Here is a 21689-nt window from a genome sequence, read left to right on the forward strand (position 1 = left end):
TGTTCACCAGTGTGGAATCCGTACCATATATGGTTGATAGATGAGATAGAGAAGATCCAACGGAGAGCAGCACGCTTCGTTACAGGATCATTTAGTAATCGCAAAAGCGTTACGGAGATGATACACAAACTCCAGTGGAAGACTCTGCAGGAGAGATGCTCAGTAGCTTGGTATGGGCTTTTGTTGAAGTTTCGAGAACATACCTTCACCAAGGAGTCAAGCAGTATATTGCTCCCTCCTAGGTACATCTCGCGAAGAGACCATGAGGATAAAATCAGAGAGATTAGAGCCCACACAGAGGCATACCAACAATCTTTCTTTCCACGAACAATACGAGACTGGAATAGAAGGGAGAACCGATAGAGGTACTCAAAGTACCCTCCCCCACACGCCGTCAGGTGGCTTGCGGAGTTTGGATGTAGATGTAGATGTAAAATGACGTACTCAATCAATTTTGAGTGTATTGTGGAAAACAGGAATCTGGACGTAATTTAGTCTGCAAAGCCACAAAAGATGATGTCCTTCACCCTGAAAAACCAATTTATGGCTCTAATAGGAATATTACTAGTGATAACTGGTTTTCCAGCATTCTTCGGGTGAAAGCATTATTTGGAAAAATATATACAGGGTAAAGCAAAATTCATGCACCCAGGCTTCGCAGTGCGACTTCTCACATGCCAGCGATAAAAAAATCTCGCTCACAAAATTTCATCTGGCAGGTACATCCGGCAGAAAAAGGACGTTAAGGAGCGGCAATCTGGCAACACTATAACCACATGTAGGGTAACTACCTCTGCCCACAGATGTTAGTACTGCTGTACAATTGGTGCAGTGGACAGAGTTTTGGATTAGCATGCTGGAAGTCGATGGCTCGATCCTGGGTTGAGGCATATGTTTTTTATGTGGTAAATGTAGTCCAGGTGTTATGGTATCTGGCATCTTAATCGTCAACAGTGATTGCAGTGGGTCCTCTAGAAAACATTTTCACTTCCTACAATCGTAGAAATGGAAGATTGGTCAGCTCTGAAAGAAGCCCTTTCCACGTCGTGGGCATAAACTTATTCACACCACTTCATCTACTATGTAGATGCGAAACCTGTTTTCTTTGTACCCTCCTTCAATTGTTCCATAGATTAGTACCAACTATTATTATTCTTGCCTCGTTCAGGTCCATTATGTTTTGCTAGGGCCTTACGTTACCAGTGGGACTTGCAACATGCTTTGCGAATAATGTCCAAATTCTGTTACTAGTTGTGTGTGTTATCACCATGGTCCCTCTAATTACGCCTTTCAGCACTGAGTCGGGTAACTGCATGTTGTTTGGTATGTATCTCAATGGATTATGATTATTGTTTTTATTATTCTATTGATGGGATTGTGGAAACATCCTGTCTGTTACCATTAGGGAAACAGTGTAATTCGAAACCGAACATTTCACAGTTAGCAGTGTCGGGATGAATCATTCAGAACAATATTTGTCAGAGGGGTAAAGCGCATTAAGTGGAACAGCACACAGAATTGACGGCGTGTTTATACTGTATTCGCTGCGCACCAGACAGGGACTAGTTGCGAGCAGAGTAACACGTCCATGACAGAATCCAATGGTTCCAACAACAACAGGAAGCCAACGATGACTACGTGAACACCGTAATTTGGTCGGATGAAGCATTCACTCACGAGGGTGTCTTCAATATGCACAATGCCCACCACTGGTGTGTCGTTAACTCTCACAACGTCACCTGCGACCGTGAATATCACGTTCGCTTCGCTATCAACGTCTGGGCCGTAATATTGGGCGACTGGTGTTAGGGCCCCTACATGTTGCCTGACCGGTTGACTGCACAAAGATATCCTGCATTTTTCTAAAACTATCAGCCCAATGCGCTGGAAGATATTCCACTACACATTCAGCAGAGGACACAGTTCCAACATGATGGTGCACCTCTGCACTCTGTAATTAATGTGCGACAGTATTTGGACAGAACATTTCCAGAGAAATTGCTTGGACATGGAGGTCCAGTTGCATGGCTACCGTGTTCACCTGACCTAAATCCCCTGGATTTCTTCCCGTGGGGACACCTGAAGGAGCACATGTACTCTACTCTGCCGACGACTGTGGAGGAATTGGTAGCACGTGTTTGTGCTGCTCTTGTTACTTTGCAGCTTTGCTGCAAAAGGTATACAGCTGTATGATCTGGCAGATTGTGCAATGTTTGAAAGTGCAGGGAGGTCGCTTTGAGCATCTGTTGTTCTGAGGACAACGTAATCTGTTGTGAAGGTCATACTGTCATTCAAATGGGACATTATTATTGTCACTCACTGCTAATGTGCGACATCTGAGCGCTCACATTACATGTAGTATAAATGAAAAGTAGATGGTGTGTTATTGTACTGTGCTGTCTGTCTTTAGCATCTCGAAACTGATATTGTTTTTGTAGCTATCCTATCCTATGACAGGTCATTTGTTTCAACTGTCTATTTCTTATTTGTCTAACCAAGAATTTGTTACGTCCAACTTTACAAAATGTTGTAAATGAAGAATACATGTTACCTAAGAAACAGTGTACATTACAGTATGAAATGTCAGAATGAAATTAGCAAATTAAAAAATGCAGTGTAACCTGGGATCGAACCCCAGACCTCCTGCATGCCAACCTAAAACTTTATCCACTGTGCCAATTGTACAGCCCAACTAATTCCTGCTGACAGAGGTAGTTACCATACATGTGGGTGCAGTGTTGCCAGATTGCCACTCTTTAACATACTTTTTCTGCCAGATGTACTCGCCACACAAAATTTTGTGAGAGAAATTTTGTTATTGCTAAATAAATAAATGTCATGTGACTAGGGCCTCCCATCGGGTAGACCGTTCGCCGGAAGCAAATATTTCGATTTGACGCCACTTCGGCTACTTGCGCATCGATGGGGATGAAATGACGATGATGATTAGGGCAACACAACAGCCAGTCCCTAAGCGGAGAAAATCTCCGACCCAGCCAGGAATCGAACCTGGGCCATTAGGATTGACATCCTGTCACGCTGTCCACTCAGCTACCGGGGGCAGACTTTTTATAGCTGGTATGGGAGGAGTCGTGCTGGGAAGTCCAAGTGCGTGAATTTTGCTTCACCATGTATATAAGAGGGAACTGCCAAAAGATTTCTTCCAAAATAAAAAAAAACTACTGAACACTTCAGTTTTTGGTCTTCAAAAAAGTAAGACTCCATAAACCCAAAAGAAGAACAAATCCTTTCAGCTTCATTTTCACATGCGGGAATAGTGCAAAGTTACAGGGACCAAGTTCTGGACTGTAAGGAAGGTGTTCAAGAAGTTTCATTCCTTTACCCCACAAATATTTGGTGTACACTTTGGCGTGGTGAGCTGAAGCGTCACCACGATGAAAGAACCAAATGTCCATTCTTGACTTCAGTCGCAGGTTCTTCAAAGATTGGATGACTTTGGGCAGGCACTGCTCAGTGTACCACTCAGCTATGACTGTGTTCTGTGTGTCCAAAACAACATGTTCCTTAATTCCGTTCAATTTGAAAAAAAAAAAAAAAAAAGAGTTATCATTTTCTTCTTTACTGATCATGATTTTCTGGCAGTTATTGGCTGTGTTGTCACCTTCAAAGACCCAAGCTTTTTTTTTTAGTCTTATTCGGCACATCATAATAGTACAGCCAAGTCTCGTCACCTGTCATGATGTTATACACATACTGAAGAGTGTCCTCTAGAAAACTTCTTTAACATCCCTCGGCACCAAGTCACATGTCAGCACCCAGAGACAACAAAGTTTCTTTACTTGCAAATGACCACACAGCATAGAACAAATTGCTAGTGCATTTAGTCCTAAGGTATCCTCTATCTGCTTAGAGGTCACTTGCCTGTGTTCATCTCGCATTTTCCTCACAGCATCAACATATTCTTCTGTAACTGATGATTGTGGCCTTCCTGTCCTCTCGGCATCCTCCAGAGTGAAAGTTCCTCTTTGGAATTCTGTGTACCGCATGAATATAGTTGTACAATATGGAAACACATCACCGAGTGCAAGTGTCATTTCTTCAAAGCACTTGTCTACGTTCAGACCGTGCGCAAAGTTGTACCGCTAAACTGCCCGAATCTCACTTCATGACGACGATGCCATAAAAAGCACTTCACACCAACCCTACTAGTGAACGACTGCACTTACAGACTTGGCACAGCAGCTACAACGCAAGTATGAAATATTCTCTGAGCACAACAGCAATTAGCTTCCTGCGACTTATAATTGCATCCTATTGCAAAACTTTCCTAGTACCCTTTGTATTTATGGGAATTGTATAAACACCCTGATCTCCCCCCCCCCCCCCCTCCCACTCACTGTCCATCTCCTCTTCTTCCCCCTTTCACCATCCATCTCCTCACATCTCTCTCTCTCTCTCTCTCTCTCTCTCTGAGCTTGAGCCTTGTTTACTGTTACTGCACATGAAACCTTGATTGGGAAATAATGAACTTATTTAAAATGAATGGGAAAATTGGTAGGGATTATTAACCCTCCAGTGGTCGTGCCTAAAAAGTTACATGACAGGTCATGTCCGTGACAATAGTCATCCATTGAGTTTTTCCAATGTTATATGACTACAATCTATTATCTTTATATTGTTGTACTACTGCCATAATATGTAATTTAAAAAAAAGCAAATTATATCTTAAAATGCTTCACTGTTAAACAAATATTAATCTTAGTTTGTATAAAAATGAGTACAGATATGGAACATAAAATATTAGTAAAACATAAATTTGATGATATACCAGTTGAATTTTACAAAATTAATAAATGAAAATACAATCTCTTGAAACAGTCATTCCACACATTGAAACAATGAGCTTAGCATATCCACTTTAGACAGTTTGAGCAAGACCTCCCTTGTAGTTTTGTTTTTCACTTGGCCACAGAACTGGCATCTTCCCCTAGAACCTACAGGCCAGTGTTCAGGTTGACTGAATTTTAGTACATCTGTCTCGAGTATAAGGGTACCGCTTTTCCTAATTTCAACTGTGACCTTAAAATGTTTTATGTGCCTTTGAATCTGGGATGAAACCAGCTCTCATCGAAATGATGGTGTAAAATTATCTCGTTTGAATGTTTTATAGCCACTATTCATTAAGTATATGCACAATGCATCTTATCCCAGACAAGTTCTACCTCTACATTTATACTCCGCAAGCCACCCAACGGTGTGTGGCGGAGGGCACTTTACGTGCCACTGTCATTACCTCCCTTTCCTGTTCCAGTCGCGTATGGTTCGCGGGAAGAACGACTGTCTGAAAGCCTCCGTGCGCGCTCTAATCTCTCTAATTTTACATTCGTGATCTCCTCGGGAGGTATAAGTAGGGGGGAGCAATATATTCAATATCTCATCCAGAAACGCACCCTCTCGAAACCTCGCGAGCAATCTACACAGCGATGCAGAGCGCCTCTCTTGCAGAGTCTGCCACTTGAGTTTATTAAACATCTCCGTAACGCTATCACGGTTACCAAATAATCCTGTGACGAAACGCGCCGCTCTTCTTTGGATATTCTCTATCTCCTCCGTCAAACCGATCTGGTACGGATCCCACACTGATGAGCAATACTCAAGTATAGGTCGAACGAGTGTTTTGTAAGCCACCTCTTTTGTTGATGGACTACATTTTCTAAGCACTCTCCCAATGAATCTCAACCTGGTACCCGCCTTACCAACAATTAATTTTATATGATCATTCCACTTCAAATCGTTCCGCACACATACTCCCAGATATTTTACAGAAGTAACTGCTACCAGTGTTTGTTCCGCTATCATATAATCATACAATAAAGGATCCTTCTTTCTGTGTATTCGCAATACATTACATTTGTCTATGTTAAGGGACAGTTGCCACTCCCTGCACCAAGTGCCTATCCGCTGCAGATCTTCCTGCATTTCGCTACAATTTTCTAATGCTGCAACTTCTCTGTATACTACAGCATCATCCGCGAAAAGCCGCATGGAACTTCCGACACTATCTACTAGGTCATTTATATATATTGTGAAAAGCAATGGTCCCATAACACTCCCCTGTGGCACGCCAGAGGATACTTTAACGTCTCTCCATTGATAACAACATGCTGTGTTCTGTTTGCTAAAAACTCTTCAACCCAGCCACACAGCTGGTCTGATATTCCGTAGGCTCTTACTTTGTTTATCAGGCGACAGTGCGGAACTGTATCAAACGCCTTCCGGAAGTCAAGAAAAATAGCATCTACCTGGGAGCCTGTATCTAATATTTTCTGGGTCTCATGAAGAAATAAAGCGAGTTGGGTCTCACACAATCGCTGTTTCCGGAATCCATGTTGATTCCTACATAGTAGATTCTGGGTTTCCAAAAAAGACATGATACTCGAGCAAAAAACTTGTTATAAAATTCTACAACAGATCGACGTCAGAGATATAGGTCTATAGTTTTGCGCATCTGCTCGATGACCCTTCTTGAAGACTGGGACTACCTGTGCTCTTTTCCAATCATTTGGAACCCTCCGTTCCTCTAGAGACTTGCGGTACACGGCTGTTAGAAGGGGGGCAAGTTCTTTCGCGTACTCTGTGTAGAATCAAATTGGTATCCCGTCAGGTCCAGTGGACTTTCCTCTATTGAGTGATTCCAGTTGCTTTTCTATTCCTTGGACACTTATTTCGATGTCAGCCATTTTTTCGTTTGTGCGAGGATTTAGAGAAGGAACTGCAGTGCGGTCTTCCTCTGTGAAACAGATTTGGAAAAAGGTGTTTAGTATTTCAGCTTTACGCGTATCATCCTCTGTTTCAATGCCATCATCATCCCGGAGTGTCTTGATATGCTGTTTCGAGCCACTTACTGATTTAACGTAAGACCAGAACTTCCTAGGATTTTCTGTCAAGTCGGTACATAGAATTTTACTTTCGAATTCACTGAACGCTTCACGCATAGCCCTCCTTACGCTAACTTTGACATCGTTTAGCTTCTGTTTGTCTGAGAGGTTTTGGCTGCATTTAAACTTGGAGTGAAGCTCTCTTTGCTTTCGCAGTAGTTTCCTAACTTTGTTGTTGTACCACGGTGGGTTTTTCCCGTCCCTCACAGTTTTACTCGGCACGTACCTGTCTAAAACGCATTTTACGATTGCCTTGAACTTTTTCCATAAACACTCAACATTGTCAGTGTCGGAACAGAAATTTTCGTTTTGATCTGTTAGGTAGTCTTAAATCTCCCTTCTATTACTCTTGCTAAACAGATAAACCTTCCTCCCTTTTTTTATATTCCTATTAACTTCCATATTCAGGGATGCTGCAAGGGCCTTATGATCACTGATTCCCTGTTCTGCACTTAAAGAGTCAAAAAGTTCGGGTCTGTTTGTTATCAGTAGGTCCAAGATGTTATCTCCACGAGTCGGTTCTCTGTTTAATTGCTCGAGGTAATTTTCGGATAGTGCACTCAGTATAATGTCACTCGATGCTCTGTCGCTACCACCCGTCCTAAACATCTGAGTGTCCCAGTCTATATCTGGTAAATTGAAATCTCCACCTGAGACTATAACACGCAGAGAAAATTTATATGAAATGTATTCCAAGTTTTCTCTCAGTTGTTCTGCCACTAATGCTGCTGAGTCGGGAGGTCGGTAAAAGGAGCCAATTATTAACCTAGCTCGGTTGTTGAGTGTAACCTCCACCCATAATAATTCACAGGAACTATCCACTTCTACTTCACTACAGGATAAACTACTACTAACAGCAACGAACACTCCACCACCGGTTGCATGCAATCTATCCTTTCTAAACACCGTCTGTACCTTTGTAAAAATTTTGGAAGAATTTATCTCTGGCTTAAGCCAGCTTCCTGTACCTATAACGATTTCAGCTTCGGTGCTTTCTATCAGCGCTTGAAGTTCTGGTACTTTACCAACGCAGCTTCGACAGTTGACAATTACAATACTGATTGCTGCTTGGTCCCCGCATGTCCCGACTTTGCCCCGCACCCGTTGAGGCTGTTGCCCTTTCTGTACTTGCCCAAGGCCATCTAACCTAAAAAACCGCCCAGCCCACACCACACAACCCCTGCTACCCGTGTAGCCGCTTGTTGCGTGTAGTGGGCTCCTGACCTATCCAGCGGAACCCGAAACCCCACCACCGTATGGCGCAAGTCGAGGAATCTGCAGCCCACACGGTCGCAGAACCGTCTCAGCCTCTGATTCAGACCCTCCACTCGGCTCTGTACCAAAGGTCCTGTTGACGATGCTGCAGATGGTGAGCTCTGCTTTCATCCCGCTAGCGAGACTGGCAGTCTTCACCAAATCAGATAGCCGCCGGAAGCCAGAGAGGATTTCCTCCGATCCATAGCGACACACATCATTGGTGCCGACATGAGCGACCACCTGCAGATGGGTGCACCCCGTACCCTTCATGGCATCCGGAAGGACCCTTTCCACATCTGGAATGACTCCCCCCGGTATGCACACGGAGTGCACATTGGTTTTCTTCCCCTCTCTTGCTGCCATTTCCCTAAGGAGCCCCATTACGCGCCTGACGTTGGAGCTCCCAACTACCAGTAAGCCCATCCTCTGCGACCACCCGGATCTTGCAGACTGAGGGGCAACCTCTGGAACAAGACAAGCAGCCATGTCAGGCCGAAGATCAGTATCAGCCTGAGACAGAGCCTGAAACCGGTTCATCGGACAAACTGGAGAGGCCTTCCATTCAGCCCTCCGGAATGTCTTTCGCCACACCTTGAGACGACCTCCCACTCTACCACAGGTGAGGGATCAGCCTCAATGCGGGCAGTATCCCGGGCAACCACAGTCGTAGTCCGATCGGGGGATGCGTGGGACGAGCTGGCCGTCCCCGACAAACCCCCATCCGGACCCCCACAGTGATGCCCATTGGCAACAGCCTCAAGCTGTGTGACCGAAGCCAACACTGCCTGAAGCTGGGAGCGAAGGGATGCCAATTCAGCCTGCATCCGAACACAGCAGTTGCAGTCCCTATCCATGCTAAAAACTGTTTTGCAAAGAACGTCTGAACTAATCTACAGAGAGCGCAAACAAATCGACAAAATTTAAATGGTTATTAAAATACAAGATTGCCTAGTAAATGCAGTAATGCTGCTACTTGCACACTGCTGACACTGCTCGGCGGCGGAAGGAGACTACGCGAATTTACACTATTCAGGTACTAAAACGCGATGCTACAACTCTCAAATACTATAATACGCCCGAAATTTATGAATTAAACAATGCAAGTACCAAAAACACGCAAAGAAATTAAGAATTAAACTATGTAACAAATGAGTGAGCTAGGAGTATACGACTTGCTGCTGCAGCAGCAGAAGATCAAAGAAAATAACGGCATACCATCTCCATCACCAAAGAATAGTGTACACAGAGCTGTTCCACTAGACCATCACCAACTTTTGTCTGGTTGTAAAAAGTGGCTATTTTGGGTTTCCTTATATCTCCAGTACATACATCAATTGAATCATCCTTGACCATTGAAGATATCAAAATCACAGATTTGTCCTTTCAAACAATGGAAAATCCAGGATGGAAGGTAACAGTATTGTGAAAAGGGAAGTTGCCACTCGCCAAATAGCGGAGATGCTGAGTCACAAATAGGTGCAAAAAAAAGACTGTCACAAATATAGCTTTCAGTGGTTTCAGATGATGGAGAGGTGTATTCAACGTGGCAGAAATTACTTCGAAAAAATTAAATACGTAAAGTTGTATTGCAAAACTTCCCTGATACCCTTTGTATTTAGTAATCGTGATGCATTGCTGGGTTCATTACTATAAAGTACTGTTCTAATCTCCTGTCTTGTTGACTGGTTGAGAGACCCATCTTGAGGCTGAAAATATGATATTTGGGGAAGTTCTCTTATTAAGTCTGCACTACGTAGCCAGGTACAAGTACCGTAAGCACATGTGGAGATGTACAATGAGAAGGTGAAGGGAACTATAGTGCCATCTTAGATAAAAGCAACATAAGTGAACAGTATGTAGAGACTGCTGTGTTCCATCATGTTCTATGTAGTATATATGCATTAAAGTAACAAAAATGGCTGTCAAAACACTACAAGTACAACATTTTCCATTTACAAAACAACAGAAATATAACCTAATTTAACACAACAGTTGCAGATAATACAGTGTGCGTAGAACGAAGTCTATGTTATTATGTTGGCGGAGGCAGATATGGGTATACCACAATAATTCCACACATTACAAATGCTCAGGACATACACAATGCGAGAGTCTACATAATTCTAAGAGATTGTCAAAAAATTTATTTATTAACACAAGGCGCAGATATCTGTTAAGTGAAAAAAATATGGAAAGGTTATATACGCTCCCGGAAATGGAAAAAAGAACACATTGACACCGGTGTGTCAGACCCACCATACTTGCTCCGGACACTGCGAGAGGGCTGTACAAGCAATGATCACACGCACGGCACAGCGGACACACCAGGAACCGCGGTGTTGGCCGTCGAATGGCGCTAGCTGTGCAGCATTTGTGCACCGCCGCCGTCAGTGTCAGCCAGTTTGCCGTGGCATACGGAGCTCCATCGCAGTCTTTAACACTGGTAGCATGCCGCGACAGCGTGGACGTGAACCGTATGGGCAGTTGACGGACTTTGAGCGAGGGCGTATAGTGGGCATGCGGGAGGCCGGGTGGACGTACCGCCGAATTGCTCAACACGTGGGGCGTGAGGTCTCCACAGTACATCGATGTTGTCGCCAGTGGTCGGCGGAAGGTGCACGTGCCCGTCGACCTGGGACCGGACCGCAGCGACGCACGGATGCACGCCAAGACCGTAGGATCCTACGCAGTGCCGTAGGGGACCGCACCGCCACTTCCCAGCAAATTAGGGACACTGTTGCTCCTGGGGTATCGGCGAGGACCATTCGCAACCGTCTCCATGAAGCTGGGCTACGGTCCCGCACACCGTTAGGCTGTCTTCCGCTCACACCCCAACATCGTGCAGCCCGCCTCCAGTGGTGTCGCGACAGGCGTGAATGGAGGGACGAATAGAGACGTGTCTTCTTCAGCGATGAGAGTCGCTTCTGCCTTGGTGCCAATGATGGTCGTATGCGTGTTTGGCGCCGTGCAGGTGAGCGCCACAATCAGGACTGCATACGACCGAGGCACACAGGGCCAACGCCCGGCATCATGGTGTGGGGAGCGATCTCCTACACTGGCCGTACACCACTGGTGATCGTCGAGGGGACACTGAATAGTGCACGGTACATCCAAACCGTCATCGAACCCATCGTTCTACCATTCCTAGACCGGCAAGGGAACTTGCTGTTCCAACAGGACAATGCACGTCCGCATGTATCCCGTGCCACCCAACGTGCTCTAGAAGGTGTAAGTCAACTACCCTGGCCAGCAAGATCTCCGGATCTGTCCCCCATTGAGCATGTTTGGGACTGGATGAAGCGTCGTCTCACGCGGTCTGCACGTCCAGCACGAACGCTGGTCCAACTGAGGCGCCAGGTGGAAATGGCATGGCAAGCCGTTCCACAGGACTACATCCAGCATCTCTACGATCGTCTCCATGGGAGAATAGCAGCCTGCATTGCTGCAAAAGGTGGATATACACTGTACTAGTGCCGACATTGTGCATGCTCTGTTGCCTGTGTCTATGTGCCTGTGGTTCTGTCAGTGTGATCATGTGATGTATCTGACCCCAGGAATGTGTCAATAAAGTTTCCCCTTCCCGGGACAATGAATTCACGGTGTTCTTATTTCAATTTCCAGGAGTGTAATATTAATTTACAGTACTGATCTAATCTTCAGTCTTATCGTAAAAAAAGTAAAACCATTGAGGGACCTATTCTGAACCTAAGAAGATCCCATCTGAGAAAGTTGTGTTATGAAGTATGCTCTTTGTAGCTTGATGTCTATGTTAATACCTTGTAATTGAAGTACAATAATATGTGGCCCATTATCCATACGATACTATTCACTCTTAATTTCTGTTCTTTCAGACATGCACACACACTGGTGGCTATCTGCAGCTGTAGTAATATTATGGAATTTAGCTGCAATTGCAAATAATTTTGACATAACCTGTATCAGGCATGCAGATAATTCCTTTTGGTGATACACAAAAAATTGTGCTGGCACAAATGTTCATGTCCAAGGAATGATTTCCACACTTAATACAGCTGATATCAAAAATATTCACAATTGGGAAGAAATTTTGTACTATTCACTCTGTTATACTGCACAATGAAATGGTGTACAGTGTATATACATATTGTAACTACAATCATTGAGTCGTGTGTATCCAAAACTGTTTAGTATATACCGTGACTGTGGTTTATTTCCACTACTTTACTCAATTTTATCTTGCCATTTGGAATTGTAAACATGACTATGACAAAGCATTTCGCTCTATTAACTGATGTAGACACTGGTTTCTATTACATGGCATGCACTCTTACAACTATTTTGGAACAATTAATTTTATCTGTTCTTCATTTTATGAACACTGGTCTGTAGCCTTCTGCATAACTATGTTTCATTCAGTCGGTATATTAGTTCTGTAAATATTAGCAGTTCCTGTTTACTGTAATGTAATCACGTATCTTGACATGCTGCTAACAAATGATCAGGGAAGTGAATATTATATTCAAATGTTCTACTTTTTTATGTTATACTTTTTGACACATTCCACACCCACAAGAATGATCTCATTTTTGGGTCTACAGAATGAGAACTGAATGTAATCTAATTTCTCTTCAGATCTGAAGATGGCCCTACAACTGGCTGAAACCAGTAATCTATCCTTCCTTGTGATCCTGGAAAAGAAAAAGTTTTCCAAAAGAAGACCACAACACTATATTTAAGAACTTACTCATCAAAGAATTTTACAAATTTGTGACCTAAAGTACCATAATTAACAGAAACACTGCTACTCTATTAAAAACAAGTTTATTTTCTTAATATGTTATTCAGCTGCTTTTCAAGTAATGTAACGACTTCCCACCTCCAAAGCTGATGTCGTGAATACACACTCATGCCGTGGCACTTGACTCTGATGTACGCCAGTGAGAATCCTAGTGGTGGAAATTTTCACTGCCAGTGTTTGGCCAGCAATGGAGGAGGGACATTGCGTAAGGTTCTCAACAAAAATTCTTTGTGTCACTGTCCTGGATATCATCTACATTTACATACACACTCCACAACCCGCTGTCTGGTGCATGGTAGAAGGTATTTTGTACCACCACGAGTCATTTCCTTTCCTGTTCCGCTCGCAAATGGAGGGAAGGAAAAACCATCGTCTATATGCCTCCATACGAGCGCCAATTTCTCTTACATTTGGGGTCTTTACATTGGCGGCAGTAGAATTGTTATGCAGTCAGCTTCAATGTCAGTTATCTAAATTTTCTGAATAGTGCCTCACAACACAAGCGTCATCGTCCCTGCTTCCATGTGATTTTACAAAGCATTGATCGAATCTGCAAGTAACAAATCTAGCAGCACCCCTCTAAATTGCTTTAATGCCTTCCTTTAATGCAACCTGGTGTGGATTCCGCACACTAGAGCAGTACCTGAGAATGGGTGGCACTAGCGTTCTATACGTGGTCCTTATGTAGATGAGCTGCACTTTCCTAAAATTCTCTCAATAAACTGAAGTCAACCATTCACTTTCACTACAACTGTCCTGGTATGCCCATTCCCTTTTCTATGCCCAGATATTTAATCGACATGACTGTGTCGTGCAGCACACAAAATTTATTTGTATTAACATACATTTCCCTACATTTAGAGCACACTGCCATTCTTCACTTCTAGTAGTGTGGACTTAAACAAGATGTATTTTCTAAGGTTAGGTTGAATTTGGTGTGAACCATTTTAAACCTGATCAGTTATTGTCTTTGGTAGAATGTTGTTGTTGTTGTTGTTGACCGTTGGCATAGTCTTCAGTCCTAAGACTGTTCTGATGTGGCTCTCCACATCATTAATCTCTCCTGTGCAAGTCTCTTCATTTCGTGCACCTGCTGCAGCGTACATCGATTTGCAACTGCTTGCTGTATTCAAGCTTCGGATTCCATCTACATTTTTTTTAACTCCATCCTGTCTTCTAGTGACAAACTGGTGATCCCTTGATGCCTCAGGATGTTCTATGAATAATCCCCTTCCTTCAGTCAAGCTGTGCCATAAATTTCTTTTCTTTCCAAGTTGATTCAATATGTCCTCATTAGTTATCCAGTCTTGCAGTAGAAAAGAAACATAAAACAAACACCTCATGTTGTTGTTGTTTTGGCAGTGGTGGTAATAGAGATACAACGATCATAATTGTTGGAGAACACAGTTTCTTTGACAACATCCTGACAAAGCTCAAAAGGTTATAGTTGGTAGCTTGAATTTTTATCGTAATTTGATGTTGCAAGGAAATGGAGGCCATTTTACATATACATCAGTGTTTTCACTTCTATTTCTACATTCTTATTTACCTCTGTTAGGGAATTGAAAATTGACCATCTGTTCGTACCTGACAAGAATTCAAAGAAGGTGTTATCAGCAGCTGTGGTTTTTGTAAACAATCATTGTAATGTAGCATGAATAATCTATGGAGGAAACAGAAAAATCTGATTGCAGAGTGAACAGTGTCACAGATCTCATGATTTACAATTCAGCATGGAACTGATACAGAACTCCACGAAAAGACAGGTGCAGATAAAGAGTATGTTTCCTTACATTTGACTATGGCTGACCTTATCGATTGCTCTAGATCTATCCTAATATAGAAACACTGAAGTTCAAAATAGGTACAAGGATTTAAGCTTTGAAGGATCATTCCAATTTAGAGGCACAAAAATTCAATAGACAAAGCACTGTGTGAAACTCCTAACAATGTTACAATTTCTGTGTAAAATCACAATCGAACTAATATGCAACATAAATTTAGTTTCATATCACTCGCTAACCATCACACTGTGCAGACAATACCGCAATTGACAGAATCTTGCATAGGTTATGACACAGCTCAATAGACAGATCAGGCTTTTAAAAACAGTTAATTGTGATTTTTTATTAATTGTATTAGAGCCAATCCACAAGAAATGAACATGATTGGCAACACCCAAAGAGAAAAGAAATTCTTGTCAACGGTATTGTTTGGCAACACCCAAAGAGAAAAAAAATTCTCGTTAAGAGTATTGTTTGACAAGGTTGTCCACCTCGTAACAAATATAGTGTGCCCAGTCTGTGATAAGGTATTGTTGATTTTCTAGGAATACAGATCTGAGTCACTTACAATTAAACAAAGAGAACATTCTTATTTATAAACACACATTAATATAGTAGTCTACTTTTCAAACAGTTTTAAAAATTCCCCAAGCATTCCTATATGTAGTTGTCTCAACTTGTCTCACCAACTTAACTTGTTTCACCATTCATCATTTAGAGTTCCTACAGAAAAATGTCAATTGCCACTTTTATAACAGAAGAAGCAAAAGTTGGTTATAGAGCTTCCCACTCAATAACAAAATTATCAAAAAAAAAAAACCAAGCAGATATCAAATCATATAACTATATCCAAAAAGACCTGATTTCCATTAGATCAACGAAAGAAATGAATGTTACATCGAAAAATACTTTATTTATACCATTGCTTGCTAGGTCCCAGATTTTTCAATAGACTTCTGAAAGCTGCTCATTCTGTTCCCTACAGGGAAATAGGGAAGTGTCCGATCCCGCCCGTCTGCTTTGACCCATGACGTCACAAATATGGCGGAAACAAAAACAAACACACACACACTTTCCGCAAGAAGCCTAATGACACTAACGGGACAAGCACGGGAAATGGGGTGTTTGGGGTGGGGGGCAAACTAAATATAAACAAATTTAGACGCCTTGCGTAGCTACAATGTGTAAGTGAAGACAGCCATGCATGAATACCCACCCACTTCCCCAGGGTTCGTAACCCCTGCAACCGATAGAAGATAAAGATGGTTCAGTAGCTGATTAGTGTTATTTGTCTTTTAAAAAAAAAAATCTCACGGGATAGAACGAACAGATCAGAAAAGTAAATAAAGTAAGATAAAACAGAACTGGAGACAGCCACACTCAAACCAAACTCTGCGCCGTCATGACGTCACTGGTCAAAGCCGACGCGTGGGATCGGACGCTTCTGTCGACCCCCCTACAGTACATTTAAAATTATTTTTGCAGTGGTTTACGAAGAAAGCATACTACTCGCTAAAAGTGTATGAGAAATCACATTTAAGTGACAAAGTTCTGACTAATTACTGTTGTAGTAAGTTGTAACAAATAGTTGGTTAAAAAGTTTCTGCATACATAATTGTCACATTATCAGTAGTAATGTGTCACTGATGTCAATATTATGAAATTTTACATGCCTTATGTCTCTTAGCATTATATGTAAACATTTACACCGATATCATGTAAAATGTTCAAAGATGAATAAACTCTATAAAGAATTTCTAGAAACAAAGTTCCAATGCTTTAAATTCATATAATTTGTTTGTGTATATGTAACTTAAGCATAGCTATTTAGGGTCTGCATGCTGTAGCCCACAAACCAGAATTCATATGACTACAAACATTCTAATTTTTTAGATATTACAAATTGTAACTTTGTTATGTTTGTTCATTTTGTAAATAGCTGATCTCTCCCTGATATTTATGTTTATTTTGCAATGATACATCTTCCACATCCCATACAAACTGTACAAAAATGTACTGATATACTCAATAAGATGAATAAATAATCAATCAATTCAAAAACTCCACACTGAAGTTGACATAGATGAGCAATAATGGGACTCTTTACTGGACCAATTTATTTTAGTCTTACACTTTGAAATGTCTTCCAGGTTACAGGACCACATTTACGGAAAACATCAAAGCCACAAATGCCCCTTTTATAAAATAAATTGCAACATCTCTCAGTTTTTAAACAACAAATAATATGAAATTCACTAACACAAAACATTTAGAAATAAATAGAGTAATATAGCAGCATGCCAGTATAACAAGATTTGTGATGCATAACACTTGTATGCAAAAACTCAATTCTGGTTTATGAATTTATGGAACCTTTGTTGCATCTGTACTATAAACACTTCATTACGATGCACAAGACACAAAGGTCCTACACTATTATACAGTAGATATTCCTTCATCCTTCCAAACATGGAAAATATGTCTTAATAAAGATACTGTTCAAGCTTAAACAAACAATTTTTGTTGTGTTACCACAGTTTTGATTATTTATTTGATTTTAAGAAGCACAATAACAGAATAAATTTCTTATTGATCACTATATCCCTTTCCGATACCAATGCAGTACATGTAGGTGACACAATGTATAAAGCATGAATATTTCTTTTTGGAGCCTCTCTAAACACAGTGTTTAATGTAATCAATGAAACATGCTATCTTCCATTTCAAAATAACACAACATATGATCAGTTTTTAGTATCTCATATCAGATTTTTAAACCAAAATTCAAAACCTTCATTAGTACATTATGCTTACCTAATTTCTAGCATACATCCTATGACACTTCCCTCATGGTAATTACAATCCGTTTGTGACAATTGTACATGTGTTTGAATGATACAATAGACAGTTTACTCAAATACATACACGTTATACTATCTTTATGGATGGCATGCTCTTCTGTTCTTTACTTGGATCTATTAATATACAAGGATATTTTCGGTAGTAAGAGTTATTGAGTACAATTGTCAAAGAACATTTTAGAGAGATCTTTGTTACAGCATGATAATATAGTGCACAAGTTCCAAGTAGTAACACTAATATAAACTGTATTGTGTTCAACTGCAAAATAAAACAAAATCAATAATTTTTTTTTTTCTTTTACAATGTTGTCCAAACAACGAGTTTTATGAGCGTAAGGGTGGAGAGGGCTTACAGCACCTAGTGAATTTTGTAAATACACTTCACAGTCCACAAATAACATGGACCTTTAAAGTAGTCTGAGAGGCAGATAGCTTAGAGATTTACTATCTACAAGCGATCAAATAGTACCTTCAAAGAGGCGACGAAGGAGTTAAAAAGTCACGTTTTGCTTCAGAAAGATTGTTTGCCATTTATAAACAAATGACGAGAAAAGTACCGAAAACAGAAAATTTCTCAATTGCTGAAGATTTCACAAGCTATATGTCGTTTGTAAGTCATATTCTGTAACTGAAACTTTCTCGGTTACACTTACCTAGGGATGGTGATGCATCTGGTATTGATGTCTTGTGTTGTAATTGCTTTCTCGAGTTCTTCCAATCCTCCTGTCTTTTTCAGTTTCTTCACTAAACTTTTCACTGCTTTCTCGCTCCACTTATCCTCGCCTTCCCCTTTCTTCCACCCTAATAATCTTTTCACAATTGGAGGTGTAAACGGGAGCATAGACGTCATAGTCACACTCAGTCCTGGTGTCGGAATTCCAAACTTGTGTTTCTAATCAACACCGCGGAACAAATGTCATCAGGCATATCCTGCATTCACGTTATTTTATGAAACATTTTTGCATAAAATAAATGCATTACTGTCACACAAACTAAATTCGACAAGTGATTTATTTATAGTGCGTAAGAGATACAACAAAAACGACTTGTGAACGCGACCGTCGAAAAAAAAGAAGAAAAAAAAACAAGTCTTTCGCAGCACTGGTTCTTTTTCCAGCAACACGCATCCACCTTCTCAACACACGAAAATATACACTACAGCCTACACCTTCTACCTTAGCTTACTAACAGACGATTGGCAGCAAAACATACAGCCAACATTGACAAACTGAAATTGGCCCTAATTGTTTTTGCATAAACACGAACTTTCACTGTGACAAACAGTTCGGTACTTCGGTTATATGATCCATATTTAAAAATACATTGTGATTAAAGTTCCTCGTAAAGAAAGAAGTTTTCACATACAGATTTAGAAATGCGTTATGGGTCACGTTATACACCTTGAGAGACGTATGACAAATCATTGTTGCCTCGCTTTGCGGTTATCGCGATCCATTGACTACGAAAAAAAGACCCACTTAGTGGCTATGAAACGTTATCAAAAATATAAGGTTGAATGTTGTGAATAATTCTTCACTGAACAGCTCCAAAACTGGTTAACTCTCGGAGCAGTATCCGCAAAGGATAGTTTAAGTACACTACTGTAGCTTCGGCTACACCCTAAGTAAAGGATATGAATACTAAGATCTATCTGTGTTTTAGTCTTATTCTCTTATGTGCATACGCAGACAGGTATAGAGGACTTCTGATGCCGACGGAGAAAAAAATATCCTCCCCCACCCCCCATCCGACTAGAAATACAGGTATTTCTTAAAGTCTGCCTAACATTCGGACATATTTTTTGTTTGTGCAATACTTAACCACCACTACCATTAACTATAAAGTTAGATTATGAGAAACCTGTACTACAATCAAAAGAAGACTGTGATTATGTGTTCTTCTTTCTTATAAACATACAGTCAGTGAGAAATAAACTGTATGAACTTGAACTAGTTCTAGAAGACTTGCTCTGTGATATTCTGTGCCTAAATGACCACTGACTTAAAGCACATGGATCCATGATGTATACTCCTGTTGGCTTCAAATTTTTAGCTGCTTGTTTTAGATCAGTTATGGAAAATGGAGGAGTGTCGATACTAATGAAAAGTGATCTCAAACATACAGTTAAGATAATAGACCTCGAGAATTTAGTGCATGAAGGAGAAATTGAAATTGCTGCTGTTCACTTCCCCAAAAGCAAGATTGTTGTAGTATCTATGTACTGTGTCCCCAAAACTGGTGCAATGTTATTGCCAAACATGTAGATAATCTCTTTATGTACTTCCTTAGATACAAGAATCATAAAATTTTAATATTTGGTGACATTAATATAGATGTGATGGTGCGAAATTCTAAAAGTAGATTACTGCTAGATACCCTCATCCATACAGTTACAATTGCCTTAACTATAAGCCTACCAGGCAGAACGCCTGGCCGGCCAGAGTGGCCGAGCGCTTCTAGGGGCTACAGTCTGGAACCGCGCGACCGCTACAATCGCAGGTTCGAATGCTGCCTCGGGCATGGATGTGTGTGATGTCCTTAGGTTAGTTAGGTTTGAGTAGTTCTAAGTTCTAGGGGACTGATGACCTCAGAAGTTAAGTCCCATAGTGCTCAGAGCCAGAACGCCTGTATAGATAATTTTATATCAAACATTGACAAAGATGATGTAGTCTTAAATGTTGTTAAAACAGTGCCCTCCAACCATTTTTTGAATCTTCATGAAGTTGATGGAGTTCAAAACAAATCACGCTCGACCAATAGAACCCAGACAGTTAAACCATTCCAAACCTGTCGTTTTAGTCAAAGAGAGCGCAGTGGAAATTGGAAAGCTGTCTCAATTCCTAAAATTTCCTTATGAAGTTGATGCATCGCAAGAATGGACTGATGTGGCTGCTAAGTTGTTCAGCATTTCAAAGTCTTCAGTTCAAGTGGAGATAATTGACTTGCAAGAAGATATTTCTTTGCAAATGTATGAAACTGTATCCACTGAAGAATTTTGGGGTAAACATGTTTCTGAAAAATATGAAAATTGTAAGAAAGTAGCTATCAATCTGGCCACTATGTTTGGTTCGACATATATATGCGAATCGTCATTCTTGAAAATGAATTTTTCGAAGAACACATATCGGTGAAGGTTGACGGATGACCACCTCGAAGACATACTTTGCAATTTGCTGTGCTCCTCATACATCAATCTTTAAAAAACTGGCTCAAGACCATCGATGTAATTTCTCACATTGAATATATTACAATATTAACTGAGAACTTCTTGTTTTACTTGGTTTACCCTTTTCTTGGAAACTAACTTGACTTGAAAACACAATAAAAAACAGTACCTTTTAATTATTAGTTTTTTCTGGACCTCCATAAAAAATTTTACATCGAATCTGTACCTCACTGAAAACTACTTGCCGACCCCTGATATAGGTGTTTGTTCTTTCCGCACACTATGCAAGATTGGAATAATAGAGAGTTGTGAAGTTGGTTCGATGAACCTTCTGCCAGACACTTCAATGCGATTTGCAGAGTAACCATGTAGATGTAGGTGTAGATGATTGCTTATTAATCCTTTTTATGATACAACTGAATTTATGAATATAAAATCTCAGTTTGGGTTTCAGGAGTGATGCTCTAATGAGAATGCCATTTATACTTTCTCTCCCTAGATTTTACAAGCATTAAATAATAAAATAGTGCCAGCTGGTATTTTATGCGACTTCTCTAAGTCATTTGACTGTGTGAATCACAGTATTCTCCCAGATAAGTAGACGTTTTATGCAACTGATGGTACAGCCAACCAATTGATAATGTCATATCTAACCAAAAGAAAGCAGAAAGTTGTACTTAGTAATTCAAGCAATATAGTTCAGGGACATAATTCTGACTAGGGAGAAATCACATATGGGGTTCCCCAAGGCTCAATTTTAGATCCACTACTGTTCCTCATATATTAAATTATCTTCAGTGTAGTATACAAGAAGCAGAAGTAATTCTTTTTACAAATGACACTCGTATTTTAATCAATCCTAGCATACATACAGAAACAGAAGCAATGGTAAACAAAGTTCTTAGAAATATCATTGACTGGTTTTCTGAAAATGGTCTCACTCTC

General features: G+C 40.8%; 1 protein-coding gene across 1 annotated transcript in view; it reads right to left on the reverse strand.

The window, feature by feature from the left end:
- LOC124555488 (mothers against decapentaplegic homolog 3-like) overlaps positions 1-18882 on the reverse strand; it is a 223072-nt gene extending 204190 nt beyond the window's left edge. The window contains exon 1 of the mRNA XM_047129411.1: positions 18232-18882. Coding sequence (XP_046985367.1) covers positions 18232-18428 — 197 coding nt within the window. The 5' untranslated portion in view covers positions 18429-18882. The remainder of the gene's footprint in view (positions 1-18231) is intronic.
- Between the last annotated feature and the right edge of the window lie 2807 nt (positions 18883-21689).

This window comes from Schistocerca americana, chromosome X (assembly GCF_021461395.2).
Source record: "Schistocerca americana isolate TAMUIC-IGC-003095 chromosome X, iqSchAmer2.1, whole genome shotgun sequence".
NCBI classification, from domain to species: Eukaryota; Metazoa; Arthropoda; class Insecta; order Orthoptera; family Acrididae; genus Schistocerca; species Schistocerca americana.